This window comes from Nicotiana tabacum, chromosome 9 (genome assembly GCF_000715075.1).
Source record: "Nicotiana tabacum cultivar K326 chromosome 9, ASM71507v2, whole genome shotgun sequence".
Taxonomy (NCBI): domain Eukaryota; kingdom Viridiplantae; phylum Streptophyta; class Magnoliopsida; order Solanales; family Solanaceae; genus Nicotiana; species Nicotiana tabacum.
The window spans coordinates 10,954,825-10,979,772 of NC_134088.1; the positions used below are offsets into that span (position 1 = coordinate 10,954,825).

Consider the following 24,948-nt stretch of genomic DNA (forward strand, 5'->3'; position numbering starts at 1 on the left):
TATGCACTAGTTCTCCACTTTCTACAACTTTCCCCAAGAAACCATTCTGGATAACGACTAATACAACAACAACAACAACAACATACCCAGCGTAGTCCCACAAGCACGGTCACATGCCTTCTCATGTCTAGTTTAACCAGAATTCCCAACTTTCCACAGATCAATACAGAATTTGTCAGTTCGTTTGAGATCACACGAACATCCATACCCTTCAACCAGCGAAAGAATCTTGTGCAATGGATACAATGCTATTCACCACAAATCTCAATCTCATTAACAACACATTTACCATTGTTCACTTTCCAGCCAAATTGATTGGTCCAAAGTCCTTATTTATTATCTGTTGCTTTCCTCTTCGGAAATAGAACAAAGAACAAAGAATTTAAATATCTCTTAAAGGGACCAAACCGATAAAAATGACGCACGCACTATAAACAGTGTCGTTTACCATTTTCCATTAGTGTTTAAAAGAGGCAAGAGTGAAACCATCAAATCCAGTGCCTTGTCTCCTAAACAACTCTTCATCCCCTACCTCCACTCTTTCAGCTTCAAATGGTTTCTCTAGCTCCTCTATTTCCCTGCTGTCGAATTTCTAGAAACTAATACCACCAAATCCTGACATGTGTGCCCTTTCTTTAATGAAATTTATTACTTCATCAAAAAAACTACCATCAAATCCTGACCCTTGCTCATCCTATTCCTCATATAACAACGGATAGATAAGCCTGCAAAATCTACTCTTTATTTTCATTTTCCTTGGAGTATCTAGTCATCTATTTGCATCTTCTCAATGAGATTACATCTTCCATGTCCACTACGTGCATTGGCAGGTGAAAAGAATTTGGTCTTGTTATCACCATTATTCAGCAGAACGAAATTTGGTAGTAGTGTCGCCCAAGCCTATCTTTAACTTCCTCCCTCAAAATCCCAACATCATTAAGCAAACTATAAGACAGTTAAGTGTAAAATTTGCTATGCAAATATAGTTATAATCAATGTAATATAGCATTAGTGACCACAAGTGGGTGAATATAGCTATATGTGTTGATAGTAAATGATGCACATAAAAGGATTCAGGCGTAAGATATTTGATTTCACGCTTCCCTCCATTCTCTTATTTCTCGCATAAACCATCACCTTCGACCTACTCCAATGTATGTACTCCTGTAATAACTCTGTAGTGTTTGTTTCTACTCTGCCAGATATCTCCATGTTTCATTTCTTGAGGTTTCTTCTACTTCTGAGCTTCTTGGCTACCTAAAATGTGGTTTCCTCTCGTGTACTTAACTATCCCACTGTCTTAACCATCCCTTCCTTCATGCTGAAGCCATATGTTCTCAGATTTGATGGAGATAACCTTTTCTAACCACCAGTTCTTTAAGAGAATAGGACAATGATCCAACACTGATCCCTATGCCAAATGGGTAGAGTGACAAAAAGAATTCCCTCCCATTCAGTCGATACCAAGATCAATCCTGGAAATCGTCCTTCTATTCCTCCAAGTGAATCTTGTCCCAAGTGATGGCATGTCGATGACCACAGTTGAAGATAAAGCCAGAGAATTCCTCTGGAACTTTACCTCCAATGGTGTAAACACTATTCCTTCCTTGGCAAAATCAGCGGCAATCACCTATGTGTATTTGCCGTTTCATCTAACCTCAACAATTCCTCCTACAGTGTCCCCTTTCCATTTCTACAGTCCCCATACAGCGTTAAGAAGATCCATGTATATCTGGATTAAAATTTCATTTACTTGTTTTAGGTGTACTAGTTCTCCTCCCTGTATGCTTCTTTGTCATTGGTGAAATGTGTTGTAAGAACACGAAGGAATAAGAACCCAAATTTAGCTTTGGCAAAGGAACACCCTGCTTAATCAGTGGAATGCTATAAATTGATTTAGACGTCCAATTCAAATGTCTTGATCTCTATTAACAAGTCAGTAAGATATGGTTAGAGCTTGCTAATTTCATTTCTTGAACCAAGTAATCCATGATCAGGCCAGTAAGAATAGAATTCTTGTTCAAGCTAGAATTCATAGGAATACTTGTAATGATGGAAAGAATACAAATAGCTATAGAACAGGAATCCACAATAGAATAAAACATACCTTTAGCACAACCAGAAGTAAACATTGTGGCGACCTGACTCAGATATCTGTCACACAAAGAGTCATCACTAGCATTAACATCAGCTTCCACCATTTGATGGCGCTCATAGTGATCCCCCTTTAAGAGGATGCAACTAGCCTTCACCAAAACAAGGGTGCAACTTAGAATTGAATTTCCGACTGTAAGTCTTAAAACTAATAAATAAAAATAGATCGTGATGTCTTCCCTGTGAATTAATAGTGCTTAAATTACGCTAAGCATAACTAGGGAACCAACAAGATTCTGGAGTGCATACTCTACTGAAATAATGTCTAAAGTAGGGTAATGCATGTGGACTCTCCAGCTGAAGTTTTTTAAAAATACACACAAAAAATAAAATCTGAAGTGCCTAAAGATGTCCGTAGATACTACTTCAGCAGCAGTATGAAAGTAAAAACAAAAAGAGAACGGAAGTTCTACACCTAACTGCCAAAAACTCTATGCCAGGTCAAGAGAGTCAATTAAACTGCACAAGATTTTCAAACCCGTCTGCCCACTTTGTTTTAGAAGAGAGCTAGGAATCTGGTCAGGTCTTGAGCCTAAATCATGGGTTCCATATAGTACGCAAGTTTCTCTGTTTTAATGAAATTCTAAATGATACTCAAGTAAAAAGACCATTTATAATGTTTGCTTGTTGGAGGTGGCGGCAAGGTGGGGGCAGGTCTTCCCCTGATAATTGTTTCTAATATAAATGGGAACACAAGTAAAATATTAAATGTGAGCAATAAAATATCCGATAATCTAACAGTAATGAAAGATCAGGACTTGTGAAAACGGATTAGGGGACAAACAAGAAGAAGCGCAACAAAACCTGTAATGCCCCAAAGACACCTAGGTTTTCCAGAGAAAAAATTAGATGTCCATGCAATCTCTTGAGCATCTTTTTTGTGTTCCTGAGTGTGCTATGATCAACTGCTTTCTTGTGAAGCACCATCACACACTGTCAAATCATGAAAACACCAGAAAGTATTTATTCGAAGACTAATTAGAAAATAGCCATCTAAATTACTGACCAGATAATACCTGGTGTTTTATCTCTTCAAGCTTCTGAGAGTAAGCTTTAGTAAGACACGCGGCGCCAGGACCATAGTAGTATACATTCACCTTAGGTGATGCAACAAACTGTTCCAGTTCATCCTTGTCTTCAACAGAATACACCTGTGATCATACATAGACAGAAATTAAATATAGAAATGTTAATGGTCCTATTTCCCTCTACCTCACACTTCTACAACAGTATGGGTATGAACCAAGATTAGCAGCCCAGCTCAGCCCAGGCAGGTAAAATGCCGCCAAGCTAGTCATTTGCTACCTAACAATGAAACACCCACAGCAAGAAACCCAGGATACAAAATGATAGCTTGGAAATTGGAGTCGCAATCTTATGACAGTTCTTAACAACTCCAAGAACTAATAAACCTATGACAGAAACCCATCCTTCACAAGTAACTGTTTTTGGACTTTATTGTTCCCATAATAATGATGTGAGGAAACTGTAATCTTTTATGGTCATCCTTTTTCTTTTTCTTATTTTTCTTTTTCTTTTTTTTCAAAAGAAAAATAATTTATTGATGATGGAAAAAAAGCTTGTGTACAATAGTAGCACCTTAGAGCGAAGTAAGGTCTCAAGGCCTTCAACAGTAGCACCTGCAATAGTAAGAAGACAACATAATATCTGAGAGTTGAGGAGCATCCAAAAACAAATGTAGCTTAAAGGAAAGATACACCAGTTTCGCCTGGAAGAATGATTAGTATTGAAAGCAAAGATCAGATAGCAAGAACTATCAATCTGTCACAGCAATTGACCAATGCATGGCATGGCAAGCAGATTTCTTTCCACAAAGGCACAGACCCCAGAGATCAGATGAGTTTTTTTTATACAACAACAGACCCAGTGTAATCCTACAAGTGGGATGTGGGGAGGGTAGTATGTACACCTTACCTACCTTCAAGAAGGCAGCGAGGCTGTTCAGATGAGTTTTTTTTATAAGTCAAAAAATCAGAAAACTTGAAGGCATTTTCAGATTTATTTTCTGATAATACTCCTGTAACTTCTGTTGATCCCATTTCTAAATAGAATTCATAGAGGTCATGACGTTAAGAATCAACTATGTAACAAAGATACACATACTGTCATGCATAAGGAGGTAAAATTACACATATGCAGATGAGAGACACTATTAGAAAAAGGAGGTAAAAAGAGTACACAGGGACATTTTCCCACTCATACAAGGCTATATTAGACAGCCAGTGATATTTGATCATTAACATAGACAAAGAAAATATCATAACAACAATTCCTCTGCTTCCCCAGTCAGTTTTCAGTCAGGTTGACCAATTTTACATGGATAGGAGAAGGGGATAAATTCATCATTTCGAAGTAATAGTTAAAGACTTACAGATCTCACAAGATGGAAAAACGTTTTCGCTTATAACAAGTAAGAAGTGGTCCAGAGAAATGACCCCTGAAAACCCAAGAAAGAGACACAAATCTGGGACAGATGGTGATTTCTGGATGACATCTATACTTAAGATGATTTTGCCAAAAATTATCAAGTAACCTCAAGTGTGAGTTCCATGTCAATCCCATGTGACTTTATATCATTCTGCCGAAAATTACTGTGTTGAATCTCATAACACTTACATTCCATGACAATCCCTTAGCATCTTACAAGCACTGTGAAGTACTATTTGTCAATTTTCCCTAGATTAATAAATTTATTTAAATTATAAAAAAAATTGTCAAGTTTAAAACACGAAGGTGACATATGAAATTACTGATGAGCTATCTGATTGGATCCAGCTAGTTGGAGAAAGTTACAACATATTGTTACTGGGTGAATCCATCCCAAAAAAGCAACAATACACCTGAAGATTACAGCACAATATATTACCTTTTCCTGATATTGGAGATGCAGTCATGCCAAATATACGGGGCAGTTTTACTACATCAGGTTTGTAAAATATCTGTTAAAAATAATATACATGAATAAGAAGGCTACTACATACAAAACAAAGCATGTTTCCCAGCGTATAACACCAGCTCAGCTAATTACCTTCATAATCTCAGCATAAGGATGATCACTCTCAACTTGTGCATAGTGGCACTCATCAAAGATCAGAAGAGCAATAAATTCAATCCTGATATAGCAGTGGGAAAGATTATGTAATAGTATTTGAGGGGTCATAACAAGGACCTGAACAAACAAAGTGCAAATTTGTTGGTCAAAACATTCACATAGTGTCAACAAAAAAAAGTTACAGTATAACAGTCAGCCATCACTAATATCCACACTCATGCACAGCCCAAAAAAGGACCTAAGATGAGAAGACCACAGTATATAACACATAACATGGTTCAGTCAATCTACTACATATAGTTAACAGAAACCATGTTGATTCCTGTTTTTATTCTTAGTGACTATAAAGGATAATTTAAATGAATAAAACAAAACAAGCAAGTGTTGACGTCAACATTTGCGAAAGAGAGAACAAAAAACTGTAGGTCCCCACCCAAAAGTGAAAGGATCCAACAACCTCAATCAAACCATCTATGTCATGTATAGATGCACAATGACACTAAGCTAAGTGCTGTAAACAAAAAAAATCCAAAATGTGTAGAGACTTTCTACTTCTTTCAGAGTATCCGTGATACCCTCAAAATAACCCATGTAACACAGGAGTTCCAACCCGTACTTGTCGCTCTTCTCAGAATCTCCCTTTCTCAAGCACATAAGCATCATCCACTATCTTCAAAAGGCTCAGAAAATTATGTAAGATTTCAATTGTAATTGGACAAGGTAAGAATACATTAATTTAGTTGAAATCAGTAATTCAAGTTTTTTTTTACCCCTAACATCAGTTATTCAAGTTTCAAAGAATATTTGTATTAAAATCTGTAATCGGAAGTTTGCATACCAAGAATGCCCATGGTTCTGTCTCAAACAAATAACATTCAGGAGATGATGTCCATCACCAACAAAAAAAGGTCATGCAGACTCACCTCATACTGTTCCATTTCTTTTTCCCAGTCTTCGTGGCTCTTCAAATGCTTGGATTTCCCGCAGTATGTCCCAACTTTGAAGTCAATAGAGTCTTCTATGACCTTGGCTTGCTTTTCCAATTTCAAAAGCACATGAAAAAGAAAATTAACTTTTATGCCCATGCTTTATCATGTTTCGGACAAACTTTTTAATTCCCACCCTGCCCCAAGTTGTAAGAGTACACTCAGAAAACAGAATGGGTTTAATCGAAGTAATAAGATTCTAACGAAGAGACAAGAGAGAATTAGTTAAACATATCAAATGACATTCTGAATTGAAGAGCGCTTTCTTGTTCTCTACGAGATGTAAGTCTATAGGCCTTTTCATGCTAACCATTGACCAATTTTCAGCAAAATCGAAAAACTCTATATACTTAATTATTTTGTCTAGACTGAAACACTTAGTCTTCAATTATTTAATAAAATTTCTTTCGCCATATATGCGTAGAATATTGCGTACATACTAGCCACAAAATCAATAAAAATTTCTATGGACAAATACGATAAGTAAAGAGCTAAGTTGAAAACTCAATAATATGATGAATACAAAGCTGGAACAGCCACTGGACAAAAGGAGCAATGCCATCAGAACAGTAGCCGGAAAGATATGTGGTGCCTTTGAAGCAGCAGAAAGCGCAACGGCATCAAAGTGGTCACCCAAAAGAAGGGCTTTGATTGGGCCGGTGACATAAGAGAATAAAATTGTCGCTTCTATTTTAGTGTCCCCATGAATCAACAAAATTATTGTTTTATCAAAAAAGAGACTCAATTGAAAGGAGAAAAGACAAAAAGGGAATTGTGTAAAATAGCTGGCGGAAACATGCTTAAAGCTCTCATATACCGCCTCAATAGCAAGGAAGATATTTGATATTTCAGCCATCTGATTTCATGTAAAATAGTTTTCATCTTTTATATCATAAAATTTAAAAGGTTGACCAAAAAAAAATTCAAAAATAAGCAAACCTGTTGCACCAACGCCACAGTGGGAGCAAGAAACACGCAAATGCTCTTCTGGGGTTTCCTTATCAGCTGTCCCATCTCATAGATAAGCAAGACGGCAATATGAGTTTTCCCACAGCCCGTTCCCAGATATACAACAACATTCTCCTCTAATGCTTTTTTACAAAGATCCATCTGATACCTGATAAGAAATAAAATCAGCAAAGCCTTGCTATAAAATCATCAAAGCACCTATCTCGTTGTTTTTGCCATTACTAAAACATCATTATTCAGTTAAATAGTGTAGTTAAATTCTGAAAGCGTTTGATAATTATAAAGAACTTCAGCTGTTTGAAAGTTCAAAGGTTTTATTGTAACAACACCTTAGCAAATAAAAGGTTCTTTTTTTTTATAAGAAAATGTAGAGATTTTATTAAGGACAAGAGGGGTTGCTCTGATGGTAAGCAACCTCCACTTCCAACCAAGAGGTTGTGAGTTCGAGTCTCCCCAAGAGCAAGGTGGTAAGTTCTTGGAGGGAAGGATGCCGGGGGTCTATTTGGAAACAGCCTCTCTACCCCAGGGTAGGGGTAAGGCCTGCGTACACACTACCCTCCCCAGACCCCACTAAGTTCTTTTTTTTATAAGAAAATGTAGAGATTTTATTAATGAGTAACAAGAAGAGAGAGTACAGAAGGAATGAGCTTTTCCTCCTAAATATTGAAGGAATACATCAGATCAATTAGTGAAGCAAAATCAGTTACATCTTTCTTACACCACAAATAGAGAATATTTGAACACCTAAACTCTAAATGAGAAATGAATTCTTTTTTTCCAGAGAAACATTTCTCTCTAACCAGGTGTGTTCCAGAAAAATACAACTAGACACTGCATTCCAGTAGAATCTGCTTCCCCTCACTAGTGTCTGATTATACCAGCTATTTAAGGCCTGTATTGTGCTTCTGCATGACAATTTATTCCCAGAAATAAAAATAGACCAAATCTGCTTGATGAAAATGCAATGGAACAGTAAGTGATCAACAGATTCAGCCGCTCCTGCACAAAATACTGCATACAGTAAAGCCCCTATTTTGTAGGTTTTCATGAGTGAGATAGGCACCATGATTTGCAGTCCAGGTGAAGCAGGTAACATGGGGCTGCGACAGTCACTCGAATTATCCTCCATGGCTAATTTACATGGCTTCCTCCAATTTTTAGCAACAGTTTTGTAGCATGCCCTGACAGAAAATGCTTTACCCTTCCAGAGTAAAGAATCTGCTATATGTTAATCAATCCTTACAGTTTCAAATTTTAAATTAGTTCCTTCACATGCTCAAACTCCCAATCATTGAGATCTCTTCTCAATTTATTTATTTATTTGATAAGGTAGATTTTTTCTCAATATAATATCAATAAACCAGAAGAATAGCAGTCAGCAATAGTGCAATTCTTGTGGGTAATTGCATACAGTCAGGTAATTGCTCACATAGAGGAGTATCACCAAAGCACTTCTCAGCCCACATTTTAACTCTCTTGCTATTTCCAACTTTTACTAAACATTATCAAAGAATCATCTCACAGCCTTCTAGTATATTTCCACATAGAAACTACATATGCACCTTTTGCACTATCAGTGCACCACTCTTCGGTCTTCCTATATTTAACAATAACAAGATTCATCCACAAATCATTTTTGTCATCATTGAACCTCCAGTGCCATTTCATCAGCAGGCTTTTGTTTTGAAGTTCTAAAATTTTTTAGTCCAACCCTCCAGATCTCTTATCCCAGGAAACTGTACCCAACTTGATTTCCGTTGTCTTGACATCCTCCCCACAGGAAATTGCTTCTCCATGTCCATTTGCCTTTCCACTTTTGAGGCATGGCAAATAAAGACATATATGAGTAGGAATCTCATCCAACACGTCATGTATTAATGTTAATCATCCTCCAAAGGATATGTACTAGTTCTTCCAGGGTGCCAATTTCTTTTCACAGTTTCAATCACCCTTTGCCATATATTAACATCCGTTCCTTTAGCACCCAAGGGTATACCCCAAATATTTGGTAGGAAAGCATCCAATTTTGTAGCCAAAGACATCTGCTGGCTTGTGTATAACATGGTCAACAACAACAAACAACAACAACCACCCAGTCGAATCCCACTAGTGGGGTCTGGAGAGGTTAAAATGTATGCAGACTTTACCCCTACCCCGAAGGGATAGAGAGGCTGTTTCCGGGAGACCCTCGGCTCAGAGATAGTAGATCCATAACCACAACAGAAACCAGAAAAATAGTATCACCATCTTAAAATACAACAAATAAATGGAAAGGCCAAAATGTGACGGACAACAAAAAAGATTATGTGAAACACAACAAAAACCGCTAGCAGTCCTAGACGAAACACTATCAGACTAGCCGGCGCAGCGAGGAGAAATGATCGCCTACCCCATAACCTACAACCCTAATGCTCGACCTCCACACCTTCCTATCAAACGCCATGTCCTCGGAAATTTGAAGTTGCGTTATGTCCTGCCTGATCACCTCGCCTCAGTACTTCTTAGGCCGCCCTCTACCTCGCCTCGTAACTGCCAGAGCCAAGCGCTCACACCTCCGCACGTGCCCGAACCACCTCAGCCTCGCTTCCCGCATCTTGTCATCCACGGGAGCCACGCTCACTCTCTTCCGAATATCCTCATTCCTAATCTTATCCATCCGAGTGTGCCCGCACATCCATCTCAACATCCTCATTTCTGCTACTTTCATCTTCTGGGTATGTGAAATCTTGACTGGCCAACACTCAGCCCCATACAACGTGGCGGGTCTAACCACCGCTCTGTAGAACTTACCTATAAGTTTCGATAGTATATTCTTGTCACACAAGACTCCAGACGCTAACCTCCATTTCATCCACCCCACCCCGATACGGTGCGTGACATCCACGTCGATCTCCCCATCTCCCTGGATAATAAACCCTAGGAACTTCAAACTCTCTCTCTTAGGGATGACTTGTGAGTCAAGCCTCACTTCCACATCCGCTTCCCCGATACATCGCTGAACTTACACTCCAAATATTCCGTCTTAGTCCTACTCAACTTGAAACCTTTAGACTAAAGGGCCTTCATCCATTCCTCCAGTATCTCGTTAACGTCGCCTCGCGTCTCGTCAATCAGAACTATATCAGCGAACAGCATACACCAAGGCACCTCCCCTTGAATATGATGTGTCAGTGCATCCATCACCGGGGCAAATAAGAACGAAATGAGCGCAGATCCTTGTTGTAACCCCATAACCACCGGAAAAGGCTCCAAGTCACCTCTCACTATCCTAACATGAGTCTTAGCTCCATCATACATATCTTTTATCGCCCTAATATAAGCTACTGGTACACCTTTCATCTCCAGGCATCTCCAACGAACGTCCCTAGAAACCTTGTCATACGCCTTCTCTAGGTCAATAAATAGTATGTGCAAATCCCTCTTCCTATCTCGATACTGTTCCACCAACCTCCTAATAAGATGGATAGCTTCCGTAGTAGAACGACCCGGCATAAACCCAAACTGGTTCTCTGATATAGACACCGCTCTCCTTACCCTCCCTTCACCACCCTCTCCCAAATTTTCATGGTATGTCTCATTAACTTGATACCCCTATAGTTGCTACAATTTTGGATATCACCTTTGTTCTTGTACAACGGACTCATCGTACTCCACCTCCACTCATCCGACATCCTCTTCATCCTGAGAATAACATTAAACAGCCAGTCAGCCACTCCAAGCCTGCTCTACCCACGTACCTCCAAAATTCTACTGGGATCTTGTCCGGTCCGGTCGCTTTGCTCCGACTCATCTTACGCATCGCTCCCACGACTTCCTCAACCCTAATACGTCTACAGTACCTAAAATCTCGGTGACTCTCGGAGTGCCCCAATCCCCCTAACACGATGCTCTTGTCCTCCTCGTCATTCAACAATTTATGAAAGTATGATTGCCATATTTGCTTGATCTGGGCCTCTTCCATCAATACACGACCTTCCTCGTCTTTGATGCACTTAACTTGATCCAGGTCACGAGCCTTTCTCTATCTCGCTCTGGCCAGCCGAAATAACTTCTTATCCCCACCTTTGGCCCCCAGTTACTCATACAGCCAATCAAACGCAGCAGTCTTAGCCTCCGTGACCGCTAATTTTGCCTCCTTCCTAGCTTCATTATATCTTTCTTTGTTCGCTTTCCTCTGCTCCTCGTCGGTGCTCTCCACTAACTTAAGGTATGCCGCTTTCTTTGCTTCCACTTTACCCTGTACCATGTCATTCCACCACCGGTCACCTCGGTTCCCGCTAGAGTAGCCCTTCGAGATCCCTAACACCTCCATCGCCGCCTCCCTTATACATTCTGTCGTTGCCGTCCACATAACGCTAGCATCCTCACCACTCTTCTAGGCCCCCATAGTTGTTAACCCAGCCCTTGTCAAAAAAATATGTAACCCAGCTATAGCTTCAAAGGTCAGAAGGATAGCTTTCCGATGCAGCAGTAGGTCTTCATCAGGCCTGCACTTAAGCAGCGTGTCATCTGCATAGAGAATATGTGTACTTCAACACTGCATAGGAGCATGAATTTGGAAGGTGGTAGCACAGAAATATGACACCACGGAAAGGAGGTGGATAACCAAAAACATCATTGTTCCTTTTCGATGCGGCCTTTTGAAGGAATATTATGAAAACAAAGATTAAGTGGTTGTATCTCACTTAAGTTAAGAGAGAAACAGGACTTTTAGGGGGACAGGTAGTCGAGGGACAACAGGCTGAGGATCATTTTTCCAAACATCTATAGAGATTCATGCCAACTAGAGATGATAGTCTAACAAGTCTCTGGATACGGCATGAAGGAAGTGTATTTGGGATCTTAGATTAAGAAGGAACCATCTGAGATGGAAAGATGGCAGATATTGAAAATCTACTTGAAATGCTCTATAAAAAGACTTTACTGCTAGACAACCAAGATTACTGGAGGTCGGAGTTAGGGAGTGGTCAATAGTTAGAGTCAGATATCCGTAAAGAGCTAATACTGTAAGTTGCTTGCTAGGCAAAAGTCGGGTTTCCCTCGTTTTCCAGTGTGGATCCCAAGGACTCCAAGAAATGTGTGCTTTTTCGATTGGTTGATGACTAAAGGAGCGATTTTGAGAACCGAAAAATTGAAGAGGAGAATCACACGTCAATTGGTATTTCATGTGCAAAGATTCAGGAGATGACATGGATCATATCCTACTTCATTGCTAGGTAGCGTTACGTCAGTGGTAGAGCTTTAAGATGGTGCGAGATACAATAATGTGAAGGCTGATCTATTTAGTTGGGTCTAACACCGAGCGTGGGATGTTGCTCTATTAGCACTTATCTGGGTACCATGGAGAGAGAAAGAGCAGAGCTCTTAAAGGGACAAAGCTTGTTTTGACGTTTGAGGAATAGCCTCTCTTTTTTTAATGTGTTTTTGGTACACCAATGAGATTCCTATTTGCATAGAAGATTGGCGTCTTTCCTAAATAATCACATATTTATATAGATTCTCTATTTTTTACTTCCTTTTGCACGGAGCTTTTTACTTTTCCGTAAAATTACACTTTCCTCGATAATGAAAAAAATATACCTAAAGGAGTGGTTTAGTGGCCAATGAAGTGGGAGGAGAATCATGAGGTCTCAAGTTCAAATCCCAATGGAGGCAAAAAAAACTAGGTGATTTCTTGCCATCTGCCTAAATCTTAGTAAGTAGAGTTACTCAATGCATGTCAATTATCCCATAGACTAGTCAAGGTGCGCGTAAGTTGGTTAGGGCACCACCACAATAAAAAATATGAAGATAAAATTAAAAAATAAAAATATTATAATAATATTATATTATTTACAAATAGTAAGAGATACGGCGAAGGTCCTATACTCAAGCTATGTTGCTCGGACTAAAAAGGGCAGGCGGCTTGAACCCGTGACCTCCAGGTCACATGGCAGCAACTTTACCGGCTACACCAAGGCTCCCACCTGTGTTGCTCGGACTCTTCACAAATATTGTCGGATGCGTGTTGAATTTTTGGAGGATCCGACACGGGTGCGACAATATTATGGAAAGTTCGAGCAACATAGAATTCAAGTCAATACACCCTTATAAACAAGAATTTTCACGTGTTTGATTCCAAAACAACAAAAAAAAAAGTGGCTTAGCCTGCTTGCCTACCGATCAAAGAGGCCGAGAGTAAGCGTAAGCTTGCTGGAAAACTTCCCTTCATTCGCTTCTCGGAAGCTACACAACTCTGCACGTGACAAATGCTTTAAATCTCATTGTCACTTGCTATCAAAAACAATTTACGTGTGTTCAATCCACCGAAGGATAAGGACTCAAGCCCGCATTGAGGAAATTAATGTGTCTCTTATTTAACAAGCTTACGCTTTTTGAGTTGGTCAAAGTATTCAACATCATCCACCTCGCCTTTGAACGATATTACACTTGAAAAACCTTTAATTAATATATATTTCTATAAATTTCTCATAAACTGCGAATGAGCTCAACTATATATGTACCCACAAATAATTATTTATATAGACAAATAATCTATAAAATTATATATTCATCTATGCCGCCATGTCACTCGAAGGTCGCGGGTTCAAACTACTGAAACAACCTCTTGCAAAAACGAACTGTAAGGCAGCCTATTTCTCTAGATTTTTAAGTTAGTCAAACCACTTAAAATCACCACAAGGTTTTAGTTAATAGTGTATGATTCTATAAAATCTCACAACCCATGACACAACAAAAATATATGTACACAAATAATCTTCAAAATATACATTTAGCAATTTTGCACCCACAAGGGCAAAGAACTTACTTTCTAGCAATTTTTCTGGGGTCTTTCTCTGGTTTCTGAACTGAAACAGGAGAATCTATGTCGCCATTGAGAGACAGAGCAGAAAGCTGCTCAGTGATCGGTGAAGTTGCAGCACTTGGTGGACTCTCAGTGCCGTTCTCAAAGTCGCCGCCTTCCATTACGGCGGCAGTGGCGGTGGCGGAAGCACCGGTAGTGTCTTACCGGCGGCAGAAAAAAAGGGTGATTGACTTTCAGTTGACTGGGAGAAGTGAATGTTTTTTTTTGGGGGGGGCTTACTTGGAGAAGTGGGTTTTCAGGTGCACCTTTTGAAAAAAGAAAAAATGGTGACACCGTTCAATGATGTATCAAACGCATGTGACATGTCACTTCCAACTAAACTCCTCACCTTTTTTATTTTGTTTTTTATCTTTTTTTATTATTATTTAAGTATAAAGTATATAAAGAGAGTTACCATAATATAATTTTTTTTACATTATTGGTATAACTCTATTTCACCTATAGCCTGTTTGGCTAAGCTTTTTTGAAAGTATTTTTTTCCTCAAAAAAAATATTTGGCAAAATTTAGATGTTTGGCCATGTTTTTAGAAGGAAAAATGCTTGAGTAGAAATAAAAGTGACTTTTGAAAAGTAAAAAAGTTAGTTTCTCCACAAAAATACTTTTTTGAAAAGTACTTTGGAAAAAAATACACTTAAAAGTATTTTTAAAGGCATGGCTAAACACTAATTGGTGCTCAAAAATATTTTTCAAATTGATTAGCCAAACACAAATTATCACTCACCAAAAATATTTTTTAAAATAAGCTAATTCTAGAAGCACGCCAAACAGGCTATTAATCCATTTTCAAGATAATGCTTAAATCGTTATGTTTTTCGTGCGTGTCAAAACTTGTCCGGTATGAACTTGAATAGTCACTAATTATCGTGTTATAAAATTATGTCACCCAGTGGTCAGCATTATTCTAAACATATTATTACAGTATATGTTTCAGTTAACTAGTTACTAATTAGTGCATATTACTGCTTACTAAATTACTACTACCTTTTAGTGAGATTGTTTATAAATTTCTTACCATATTAGTATAACTTTAAATTATTTATTTTTATAAAAATTCAAACATGTTTTACTATGAACAAACTAACAAGAAATAAATCTCTCAATTGAATTATCACAACTTATTTACTACTATCCATACCCACTACACGTATCCTAATTACATAGCCACTTACAATACTATCAATAATCGGGAATCTGGCAATTTGACTTCCCCCATCACTACACTGGAAATAACCAATGCCATCAAATCCTTCCAACCCCTAAAGGCTCATGGGCCAGATGGACTATACCCATATTTCTACCAAAATTATTGGAACAAAGTGGGTTCATCAGTAACTTCCTTTTGCATGGAGGTCTTTAGTACCCAACAAATGCCACCAGAGGTGAACAAAACGTACCTATGCCTTACCCCTAAAGTACAACATCCTACCTCTATTACTCAGTATCGTCCCATAAGCCTTTGTAACACCTTTTACAAACTAATCACCAAAATTATAATCAATCATATTAAACCCTTACTATTAAGCCTCATAAGCCCTGAACAATCCGTTTTTCTAAAAAATCGTAAAGCATCTGATAATGCAATCATCGTGCAAGAGATCATGCACCATTTAAGGAAAGAAGGGTGGTCAATCATCTTTTCTCCTAAAACTAGACATAGATAAAGCTTTTGATAAATTGGAATGGGGCTTTATACATGACACTCTCCACTACTTTAATTTTCCAAAACACATGATACAATCCTCTATCTCAATCCTAATCAATGGAGCACCCACTTATTTCTTCACTCCCTCAAGAGGCATCCGTCAAAGAGACCCCCTCCCACCTTATATATTCATCATATGCATGGAGATGATCCCCCGTAAAATATACGTAGAAGTGGATTATAGGAATTGACACCCTATAAAACTATCCAGACAAGGTCCCATAATATCTCACCTTATTTTTGCTGACGACATAACATTAACATCTAAATTACTACAAGGAGCATGAATGTGATGATCCGATAGGTCATCTCATATTTTAAAACTAAATTTCATGTTCTGAATCCTTAAGTATCTTATTTTAGCCTTTCTCAATTTGCATGCACGGTACGAGTATTTTTCGGAAGGCTTATATGTTAAAAATTGATAAAAATAAGAATTTTTACCTTAAAAATTAAATTGAGTTGACTTCGGTCAATGTTTGGATCAAACAGATCCGGATCTGTATTTTGACAGTCCCGGTGAGTCCGTATCGTAATTTAGGACCTGGGCGTATGCCCGGAATCGAATTTCGATGTCCCTAATTCGAGATATGAATTTTTGTAGAAAATTGAAAGTTTGAAAGTTTAATGGTTTTAAGAACTAATTGACGTTTGGTCTTGCTGATAACGGGTTCGTATTTTGGTTTCGGATCCCAGTACAGGTCCATTATAATATTTATGACTTGTCCATGAAATTTGGTGAGAAATGGAGTTAGTTGACGTGATTCGAACGTCCGGTTGTTTTAAAGCTTTATTGAAAATTTCATTTGATTTGGTGTTCAATTCGTAGTTTTAGGTGTTATTTTGGTAATTTGATCGTGCAAGTAAGTTCGTATGATATTTTAGGACTTACGTGCATGTTTGGTTTAGAGCCCTGAGGGCTCGGGTGAGTTTCGGATAGGCTACCAGGTGTTTTGAACTTAGAAAATCTGGTGTGTTTGTTGCAGCTGGTATTCTGGTGTGTTGTGCTTCGCGACCACGAAGTCATTCTCGCGATCGCGAAAGGGATCTGGGTTAGAGGAGGATTTTTCACTACGCTAACGCGAGACCATGGTCGCGAACGTGGAGCGTTGGGGGGTTGCTCTACGCGAACGCGAACACGACCCATCTCACGCGAACGTGTAGATTTAGCTAGGCTGGGTAGTGGAGTTGAGGTAACTCTACGCGAACGCGAGCCCAGTCTCGCGAACGCGGAGGTCATGGGGGGATAGACCTTCGCGAACACGTACAACTACTAGCGATCGCGTAGGCCACTTAGGCCCTACTCTTCGCAAACACGACAGTATTCACTTGAACGCGATGAACAATGTCGCCCAGTTATTAAACAGTCCCATTATGGGATGTTTGGCCATTATTTCAAAATTTCAAAACTAGAAGACCTAGAGGTGATTTTTCCAAGATATTTTCTTCCCCAATTTTGTTGATAAGTGATTCTAACCTACTTTCTTTCAATTAGCCATTAATTTCCATGAGTTTTCAACCTAAAATCTATGATTTTCATGGTAGAAATTGGGGGTTTAGGTAGAATTATGGATTTTTGTAAAAAAATAGATTTTAGACCTCGAATTGAGGTCGGATTTCGAGACAAATTACATAATTAGGCTTGGGGGTGAATGGGTAAATGGATTTTGGTCCAAACATCGGGTTTTGACCAAGCGTGCCTGAGTCGATTTTTGACTTTTTAAGGAAAAGTTTGGGAAATCTAATTTTATGCATTGTAATTAATTCCTTTAGCAATATTTGATGTTATTGAGTTAGTTGTGGCTAGATACGAGTGGTTTGGAGGCAGATTCTAGGGGAAAGGCCCCGGTAGAGCTTTGAATTGGCCGCGAAGTGATGTAAGTGTTATGTTTAACAGTGACTTGAGGGAATTAAGAACCCTCAGACTATATGTTATGTGATTCTCATGCGATCGGCGTATATGCGAGGTGACGAGTGCTTATACGCCGCTGAATTATCTATTTTCCCCCGATTTACCTTTTTTCCTTAATTGTTTCCTTTCCTATCTTAACTGTTATATGGTCTAAATGTTTTACATGCTTAACTGCTACATGTTAATCAATACCTTCTACTGTTAATAATGTTAGTTCTTTTCATAGTTTCACGAATCCCTATTGTTTGCTTAAATTGACTTGTTTGCACCTTCTAATTGTAAATTGCTGGATTGGTCTAGCTGTGTAGTATTACTTGTGTAGATTCTATAATGTGCAAGTTTTCCTTTTGGTTCAGTTTGGCATTTACTGATTGTAAAGCCTTTGTAGTTTGAACCATTGATTTGACTGTGCTTTGAGCATTTAGTACTGATATGGTGGGATCGGGCTATACGCTGCAGCAGGTATAATAAGGGTGGATTGATATGGCAAAATACAGGTGAATTTGTATTGTAAGGTAGGATCGGGTTGCACACCGTAATAGGTGTATTGATATGGTGAAGTAAGGGTGAATTATGATATTGATATTGACATATGGTGGGATCGGGTTGTGCGCCACAACATATATATATTATTTACTGTTGTTGATATTGTTACGGCGAAATAAGGGAGGATTATGTGTTATCTAGTGGGATCGGGTTGCACACCGCAACAACCTATATGTTTCCATTTCTTGAGCTGTGTTGGTTTTCCGGTATTTATATTTGAACTGTTAAAGATTGGTAATTCTGGGCGACGCTGGTTTATTCTTGAGGCTGTGATTATTATTTTTAGTTGAGTGTTTAATTATGTTCAATATTTCTATTATTCTATTATTATTACTCCGACACGTGATTTTTTCCCTATATGTATTACTCCAACAAATTCAAAACAAAATAATTTCTTTCATTTTTTGCAATTTTGTTGGATTTCGTGGCATTTTCTGTTAATTATTTGCATTCGTCTGTGCACGTTTATTTTATTTAATTCATGAAAAATACAAACAAATATGTTGCATCTGCATTTATGATTTAATTTTATATTTTTAGATTAATTAGTAAATTAGTTTGTTTATAAAAAATGAAAATCACAAAAAATAATTCATTTTTGCATTTTACTTTTTAATTTTGAATTGTATAGTTTTCTTTAAATTTAGGATTTAATGAAGTATTGTAAATACCATGATGAGTGATTAATCTAATTGGGTAGGTTAATTTAGTTTAAAAATTATTATTATTAATTTAGGTTTTATTTTAATTTTGAAAAGAAAAGAATTTTGAAATTGAAAAAAAAGAAGAAAAAGAAAGAAATCCAGATATGGGCTAAAACCCATTTAATTGTCCCCAGCCCAAACGAAATTACCCAGTACCCGGCCCAAACCTACGCCTTGACCCGGTCGGTTTTCCCCCCAAACCAAACGACGTCGTTTCATGGGCAACATATCAGGACCGTCGAGGTTTCTTGATCGGACGGTCGTGAAGCCCGGGCGACTTAGTATTTAAATGTCCAAACCTGCCCCCTACCCCTCACTCATCTCTCTCACAACCCGCCCCTGCAAACCCTAACGCCGCCGCCCCAAATCCCCCCACCTCTAGTGGCGGCGTCACCACGAACCGACCTCAAATTAACACCAAACACCCTCCTCAACTCCCTCAGTCCAAATCTACAAGCACCTTACATCGAGCAAGCCCAGAACGTCTCGAATCTTGGATTGAAAGAAAAACCCTAGCGCCGCCCCTATGTTCTCCGGTGGCGGCGCCACCTTGGTTCGACCCCAAAATCACACCCTTGAACCCCCGTCTCTCCCTCACTCTAAATCCCCACTTAGATTCCCTCGAATCACTCCAGAACTCTCCGAATTTCAAATCTGAGTTCGAACCCTAAAATTCTGTCAAAGTTGTGGGCATGCATGACCTTAAGCCCCCGATTTGCTCGAGTTTGAAGTCTGATTCAACACGAATTGATGCTGCTCATTTGTTCTTGACAAAGAACAAGTGATTAGCATCAGTTCTGTTTAAATCAAGGTGTCCGACGCCATTTCGGGTTTGCTAGGGTAAGTTTCCTTCCCTTTTTCTTTTCTATCCGAGTTTACCTTCTGTTCCTCTTCTTTTCTTCTCCTTTTCTTTAAGTTTTTTTACCTTGATTGAAATTTGAACAAGGTTCTGGACCTAGTTTCCCTTAAGATTGATTTTGCGTTCGTATATGTTCTGTTGGCTTTTCACCTTTCTTTTGTTGAAGTTTATGGTCTGGTTAACTTTCATTAGTGCCATGCTTAAATTTCTCATTTTTGTCTTTGTTTTGGTCACTAAGCTTAATTAGTTAGCTTAATTAGTTCCTCGCCTGTTTGTGATTGTTAATTAATTGATTTGTTTTTTTTAGTCTTCTGAATTTGTTTGGGTTTCGTCTATGGGCTCTTAGGTCAGTCTAAGATCTCATGTTAAAGGTGTTCTGTTTGGTCTGAGTCTGAGCCCATGTCTAGTTAAACATTGAGCCCGTTCTGGATCCAAAGCCCATGTTCAAGTCTGGCCGGGCTTCAAGGTAAAATACAGGGGTAATAGGGGTAAATTGGGTAAGTCACTTAAGGGAATCTTGCTATAACAGACTAGGAAGCTTCTAGGAAGCTGGGGAAGAGGTTAGTTCTGATTTTCTGTTCTTTTAATAAGGGTATCTGAGCTATAATGAAAATTTAAAAAGGGTCAAATGTGCAAAGACTAATATCCGAAAGCTGCCCTAATAACTTGCCTATAAAGGCAGATTTTCTTGCTTTTCAAGGCAGACCCAAGGGCTAAAAAGAAGAAAAGCTCAGAAAAATACAAAAATGCTAGAAATTTTACTGTTTCATTGAGTCTTCTGTTAATTTCTGTAGTTTTCCTGGTGGTGCAATAAGTTCTGACTAGCTGACATTAGAAATGAACTAAAATCAGCTTGGCTAAAGTTCTGCCTGGTCCATTATTTGGGATGAATTAGTTTTTGGACGTTTACTTCAAATTCTGGGTTTGAAATTTAATTTTAGAGCAGCTGGTTGGTTCTGTTGATTGTGTTTTGCTGCTGACCCTTGCTCTTTCTTATTTGTTCTCTCAGGTATTTTCTTATCCCCTTTGCTAACAAATGAAGTGCCACAAGTTGGAGCCAGACTGAATTTGTATGCAGATTCGGATGTTCAAATTGGAATTCGAATAGAAATCTTGTTTAGATGTTAGATTCTATTAGCTTCTGTTGTTTATACCTTTGTGTTCTTGATATAATTCATGTGTTAAGCTATGTATGTATAGTTTGCTTGATTTTAATTGTAGCCAATTGATGTTTCCGTACAGTTTACGCCTCAGTTTAAACGGGATTATTAGTGATTGCTGTATAAGGTTCTTATCAATGCCCCCAACTCGTTTTCTCCCCTCCTCAATGGTCGAAAAGGGTATGAGCAAGGTCATTGTTGGATTTTGGCTTCAGGGATTCGATCCTGAAGTCCTTGCTTGTAGCCAGCGCTGCCAAAATATTTGGGCCTTTGTGCCTGAATATTATTGGAGTCTCTTAAATCCAAAAGATTTCCCCTACGTTGAGGCAGGTTTGTTTCTCAGAAGTTTGGGCCTGTTTAATTCAGGCCCTTCCGCTAATAAAATGGTTCAATGAAGCCTTGTTGATTGGAAGGGATTTGTCAAGTACTTTAGTGTTAAATAATTAGGGTCTTGAAAAGGAAATTGGAGGCAAGCCATAATTAGACACTTAGTAACAAATGGCTCTTGTGTTAATTTCATAATGTAGATGTAAAATAACAAATGTTCGTAGAGAAACCTTTAGGGCCGTTTAAAATACCATCATGATTGTGGACACGTTCGCGTGACACGATTACGATTTCTTTAACAAATGTTCGTATACGTTTGCGTAACTTCGGCTAAACTTTCTTAATAATACAAAGCGTTATTAATTATGGACACGTTCGCGTGACATGATTTTTGACGCGCCAAAGGAAAAGAGTATACGTACGCGTAACTCAATTCTTTAACTACGAATAATCAAGTGATTTAAAAGCGGTAAAGGGTAAATGCACATAGGATCTAAAATCAATAATTAAATAATTTTAATAAGCCAAGTATGATCAAAGCGACCGTGCTGGAACCACAGAACTCGAGAATGCTTAACACCTTCTCCCGGGTTAATAGAATTCCTTACCCGGATTTCTGTGTTCGCGAACCATAAATAAGAGTCAACTTCCTCGATTCGGGATTTTAAACCGGTGACTTGGGACACCCTAAATTATCCCAAGTGACAACTCTGATTTTTAATAAATAAACAATCATGTTTCGATTGTCCTTTAATTGGAAAAACTCCCTTGAATTTATACATTTTACGGGGTGTAGTAAAAAGGAGGTGTGACAGCTCTGGCGACTCTGCTGGGGATCGAACCCAGAATTTCTGGTTCAGGGTTCAAGAATTCGAGCTTGTTAACATATTTTTTACTTGGCTTTATTTATTGTTGATATTACTGTATTCTGTGAATCTTTTGTGCTAAATGCTATCTGTTTACCGCTTTAATATTATCTGAATTGTATATAACTGTCTTCTTACGCCACCCATCTTAGTCTTCTGGAAATGGTGCATACGTTCGCGTAGCCCACTTTTTCTATAGAAATTATACCAAATAGAACGAGGCTGGGCCAACGACAAGGCCAGGTAGACTTCAATGATCCCGGTACGTCGCCCCCTCCTCGGCTCCAATTATCTGCTCGGGTACCCCAAGTCTAGACCAAAACCCCAGGATTTAAACCTAGAAAAACACAGCCTCATGCCGAATCCCTAGTAGGAGCGTTTGTTTGCATCATATGCATTTGACTTAGGGGACTCAACACAGGGATTGGGTCCGTCTAGGACAGGTATGCCCGAAATAACAGACCATCCTGATGCATTCTACGTGCTATGTGAACATTTATTTTAGCTTGTATGCTGACCGACATGGGAAAATAAAGCGAAAAAAGAGAGGAAAACCAAAAGTGATATAGGGAAGGAAGTAAAACCCGGTTCTAAACATCTCGGTATTTGAAAAGCGTCCTGAAACTCTGCCCAAAATTTTTTCAAAAAAAGAGTTATTCCAAAAGAGTCAAACATGATGTTCTTTCAAATGTGTCAAAACTGACCGAACTACGCAGGTCTGATTCTCACCGGATGTGGGATACGTAGGCAACCTACATAAGGTTCGGCCTTATTTTTGAAAAAAAAAAAAACAAGGAAAGAGAGTCGGTGGTCGAGTGAACGCAATCTTGATTTTCGGTCAAAATAAGCCGATTCAGCTTCAGTAATGTTGTAAACCGTTCTTGCCAAGATAGCCTCAGAATATTGCTTCAGTTGTCGAAAGGCTATTTCCGTGAAAGAATGGACCAGTTTGTGAGGGGTCATAAAAATAATTCCCCCCGGCCTCAAAATTCGCGCGAAATTGGAAAGGGGCCGCATTTGCAAAAACAGCCATTTGGCTAAAGTTGGCATATAGGGGAAGAAATTATGGTTATTTTCTTCTTTTCTTTTTTATTTTTCCTTTCTTCTTCAAAAACTGTTTACAAAAGGGTCAACTCGAGTCAACCTTAACCTTAATCTTCCGCAAGAACAAATGAATACCATCCAGGAACCGCCAGAAGTGGTTAGGGAACAGTCTCGGCTACACTTGCGTATGTAGTAGAATGATCTAGACGAAGATGGTCAGAAATGAGTGAAAAAGCACTTGGGTGCTCTTATAGACTTCTTTGGAATCAAACCGCGGGAAGATCTGATCAAAGCTTTGGTAACTTTCTGGGATCCTGTCCACAATGTCTTTCGTTTTTCGGATTTTGAGATCACCCCTACTTTGGAGGAGATAGCCGGGTACATTGAATTCAGACGGGATTTGAGGAAACAACAACTTATATTTCCAAGGGCTCCATCTGTGCACAAGTTCTTTGACATCCTGAATATTAGTAAACAGACAAATAAGGAACGTGTGAGCAATGGGTGTTGTGCTTTCCATTTCTTATACTTCAGGTTCGGGCATTCTGCCGGTTTTGAAATGCATGAAAATGGTCTAAGCAATAAACAAAACAAGGGTCTTTGGCAAGTTCATCTCCGGTTCGCATTTATTGTGGCATTCTTGGGGATCATGATTTTTCCAAATGAGAAAGGAACGATGGATATTCGTATGGCTAGAATTGCACAAATCCTCACTACCAAGGAAGATCATACACTTGTCCCGTTGGTGGTGGCAGATATCTATCGAGCATTGACTTTATGCAAAGTAGGGGCTCAATTTTTTGAAGGTTGAAGCATCATTCTGCAAATGTGGTTGATCGAGCATATTCGCCATCATCCCAGATTCATGAGTTACGGTTCGAGCCCAAACAACTTCATCATTAGTTATGAGGAGAGGATAAAATATTACAACACACCAGAAGGATTTGAAGCATGAGTTTCTCATTTGAAAGTTCTTGACGCAGGTCAGGTTGAGTGGACTATAGGATTGCTTCCGAAGATAGAGGCCATCTATATGACTGCTACCAAAGGATACCTGAGGATAATGGGAGTAAGGAGTATTCAGCCATATGCACCGCAGAGGGTCTTAAGGCAATTGGGAAGGTATCAGATTGTGCCTAAAGATGAAGATCTAAACACCCAGGTCATAGAGTTACATCCAGAAGCTGCATTGCCCGAGGCTGCAGTTTAGTAGGATTGGAATAGCTGTCGGTATCTAAAAAATGGCACCCAGGTACCAGACATCGCCAAGGGGGAAGTAGATCCAAATTATGCTGCTTGGTTTGATAAAATGTATTATGTAAACAACGAGCCAGAGCCCAAAAGGCCTCATGTTCAAGCCTTTGATGATAAAGTTCAAGAGAGGTTAGCTTGGGGGAGAAGGAAAAGGAATATAAGGCCATCATCCATTGTTTACGAGAAGAACTGAGAAATGTCACCTTCAACAATGATTTGCAGGCACAAGAGGCCGAAGGTGAAAGGAGAAGATTGGTGCGAGAAAATGAAGCCCTTAGAGCTCAGGTTCGACAGTTGAAAATGGAAGCCGAGAACCCAGGCCGAAGTAGGAAAGATGAGAGGCTCATTTACAACCTCACTCAAAAGGTACGTGACTATGAAGATGACATGCAGAAAGCTGAGTCCGAACTAGCAAAAGCACGGGCAAGGTTGGCTAAAAGTGCTGAAGGGCGTGCAACTTTCGTTCAACAGATGAAAGAAAGATATGAAAGAGGGGTCACGGGTTGGGAAAAGGCAATTGGCAACC

The 24,948-nt window shown here is 38.9% G+C and overlaps 1 protein-coding gene across 5 annotated transcripts in view; it reads right to left on the reverse strand.

Moving 5' to 3' along the window:
• LOC107799148 (dicer-like protein 4) overlaps window positions 1-14,311 on the reverse strand; it is a 47,764-nt gene extending 33,453 nt beyond the window's left edge. For 4 of the 5 annotated variants that reach the window (XM_075221443.1, XM_075221444.1, XM_075221442.1 and 1 more), the window contains exons 1-9: window positions 13,991-14,311; window positions 7,153-7,330; window positions 6,151-6,261; window positions 5,204-5,344; window positions 5,042-5,114; window positions 3,754-3,794; window positions 3,171-3,305; window positions 2,959-3,087; window positions 2,108-2,246 (exon numbers count right to left, since the gene is read on the reverse strand). In XM_075221443.1, coding sequence (XP_075077544.1) covers window positions 2,108-2,246; window positions 2,959-3,087; window positions 3,171-3,305; window positions 3,754-3,794; window positions 5,042-5,114; window positions 5,204-5,344; window positions 6,151-6,261; window positions 7,153-7,330; window positions 13,991-14,148 — 1,105 coding nt within the window. In that variant the 5' untranslated portion in view covers window positions 14,149-14,311. The remainder of the gene's footprint in view (window positions 1-2,107; window positions 2,247-2,958; window positions 3,088-3,170; window positions 3,306-3,753; window positions 3,795-5,041; window positions 5,115-5,203; window positions 5,345-6,150; window positions 6,262-7,152; window positions 7,331-13,990) is intronic. The other variant, XM_075221446.1, reaches the window with a different exon arrangement.
• Window positions 14,312-24,948: the final 10,637 nt, after the last annotated feature.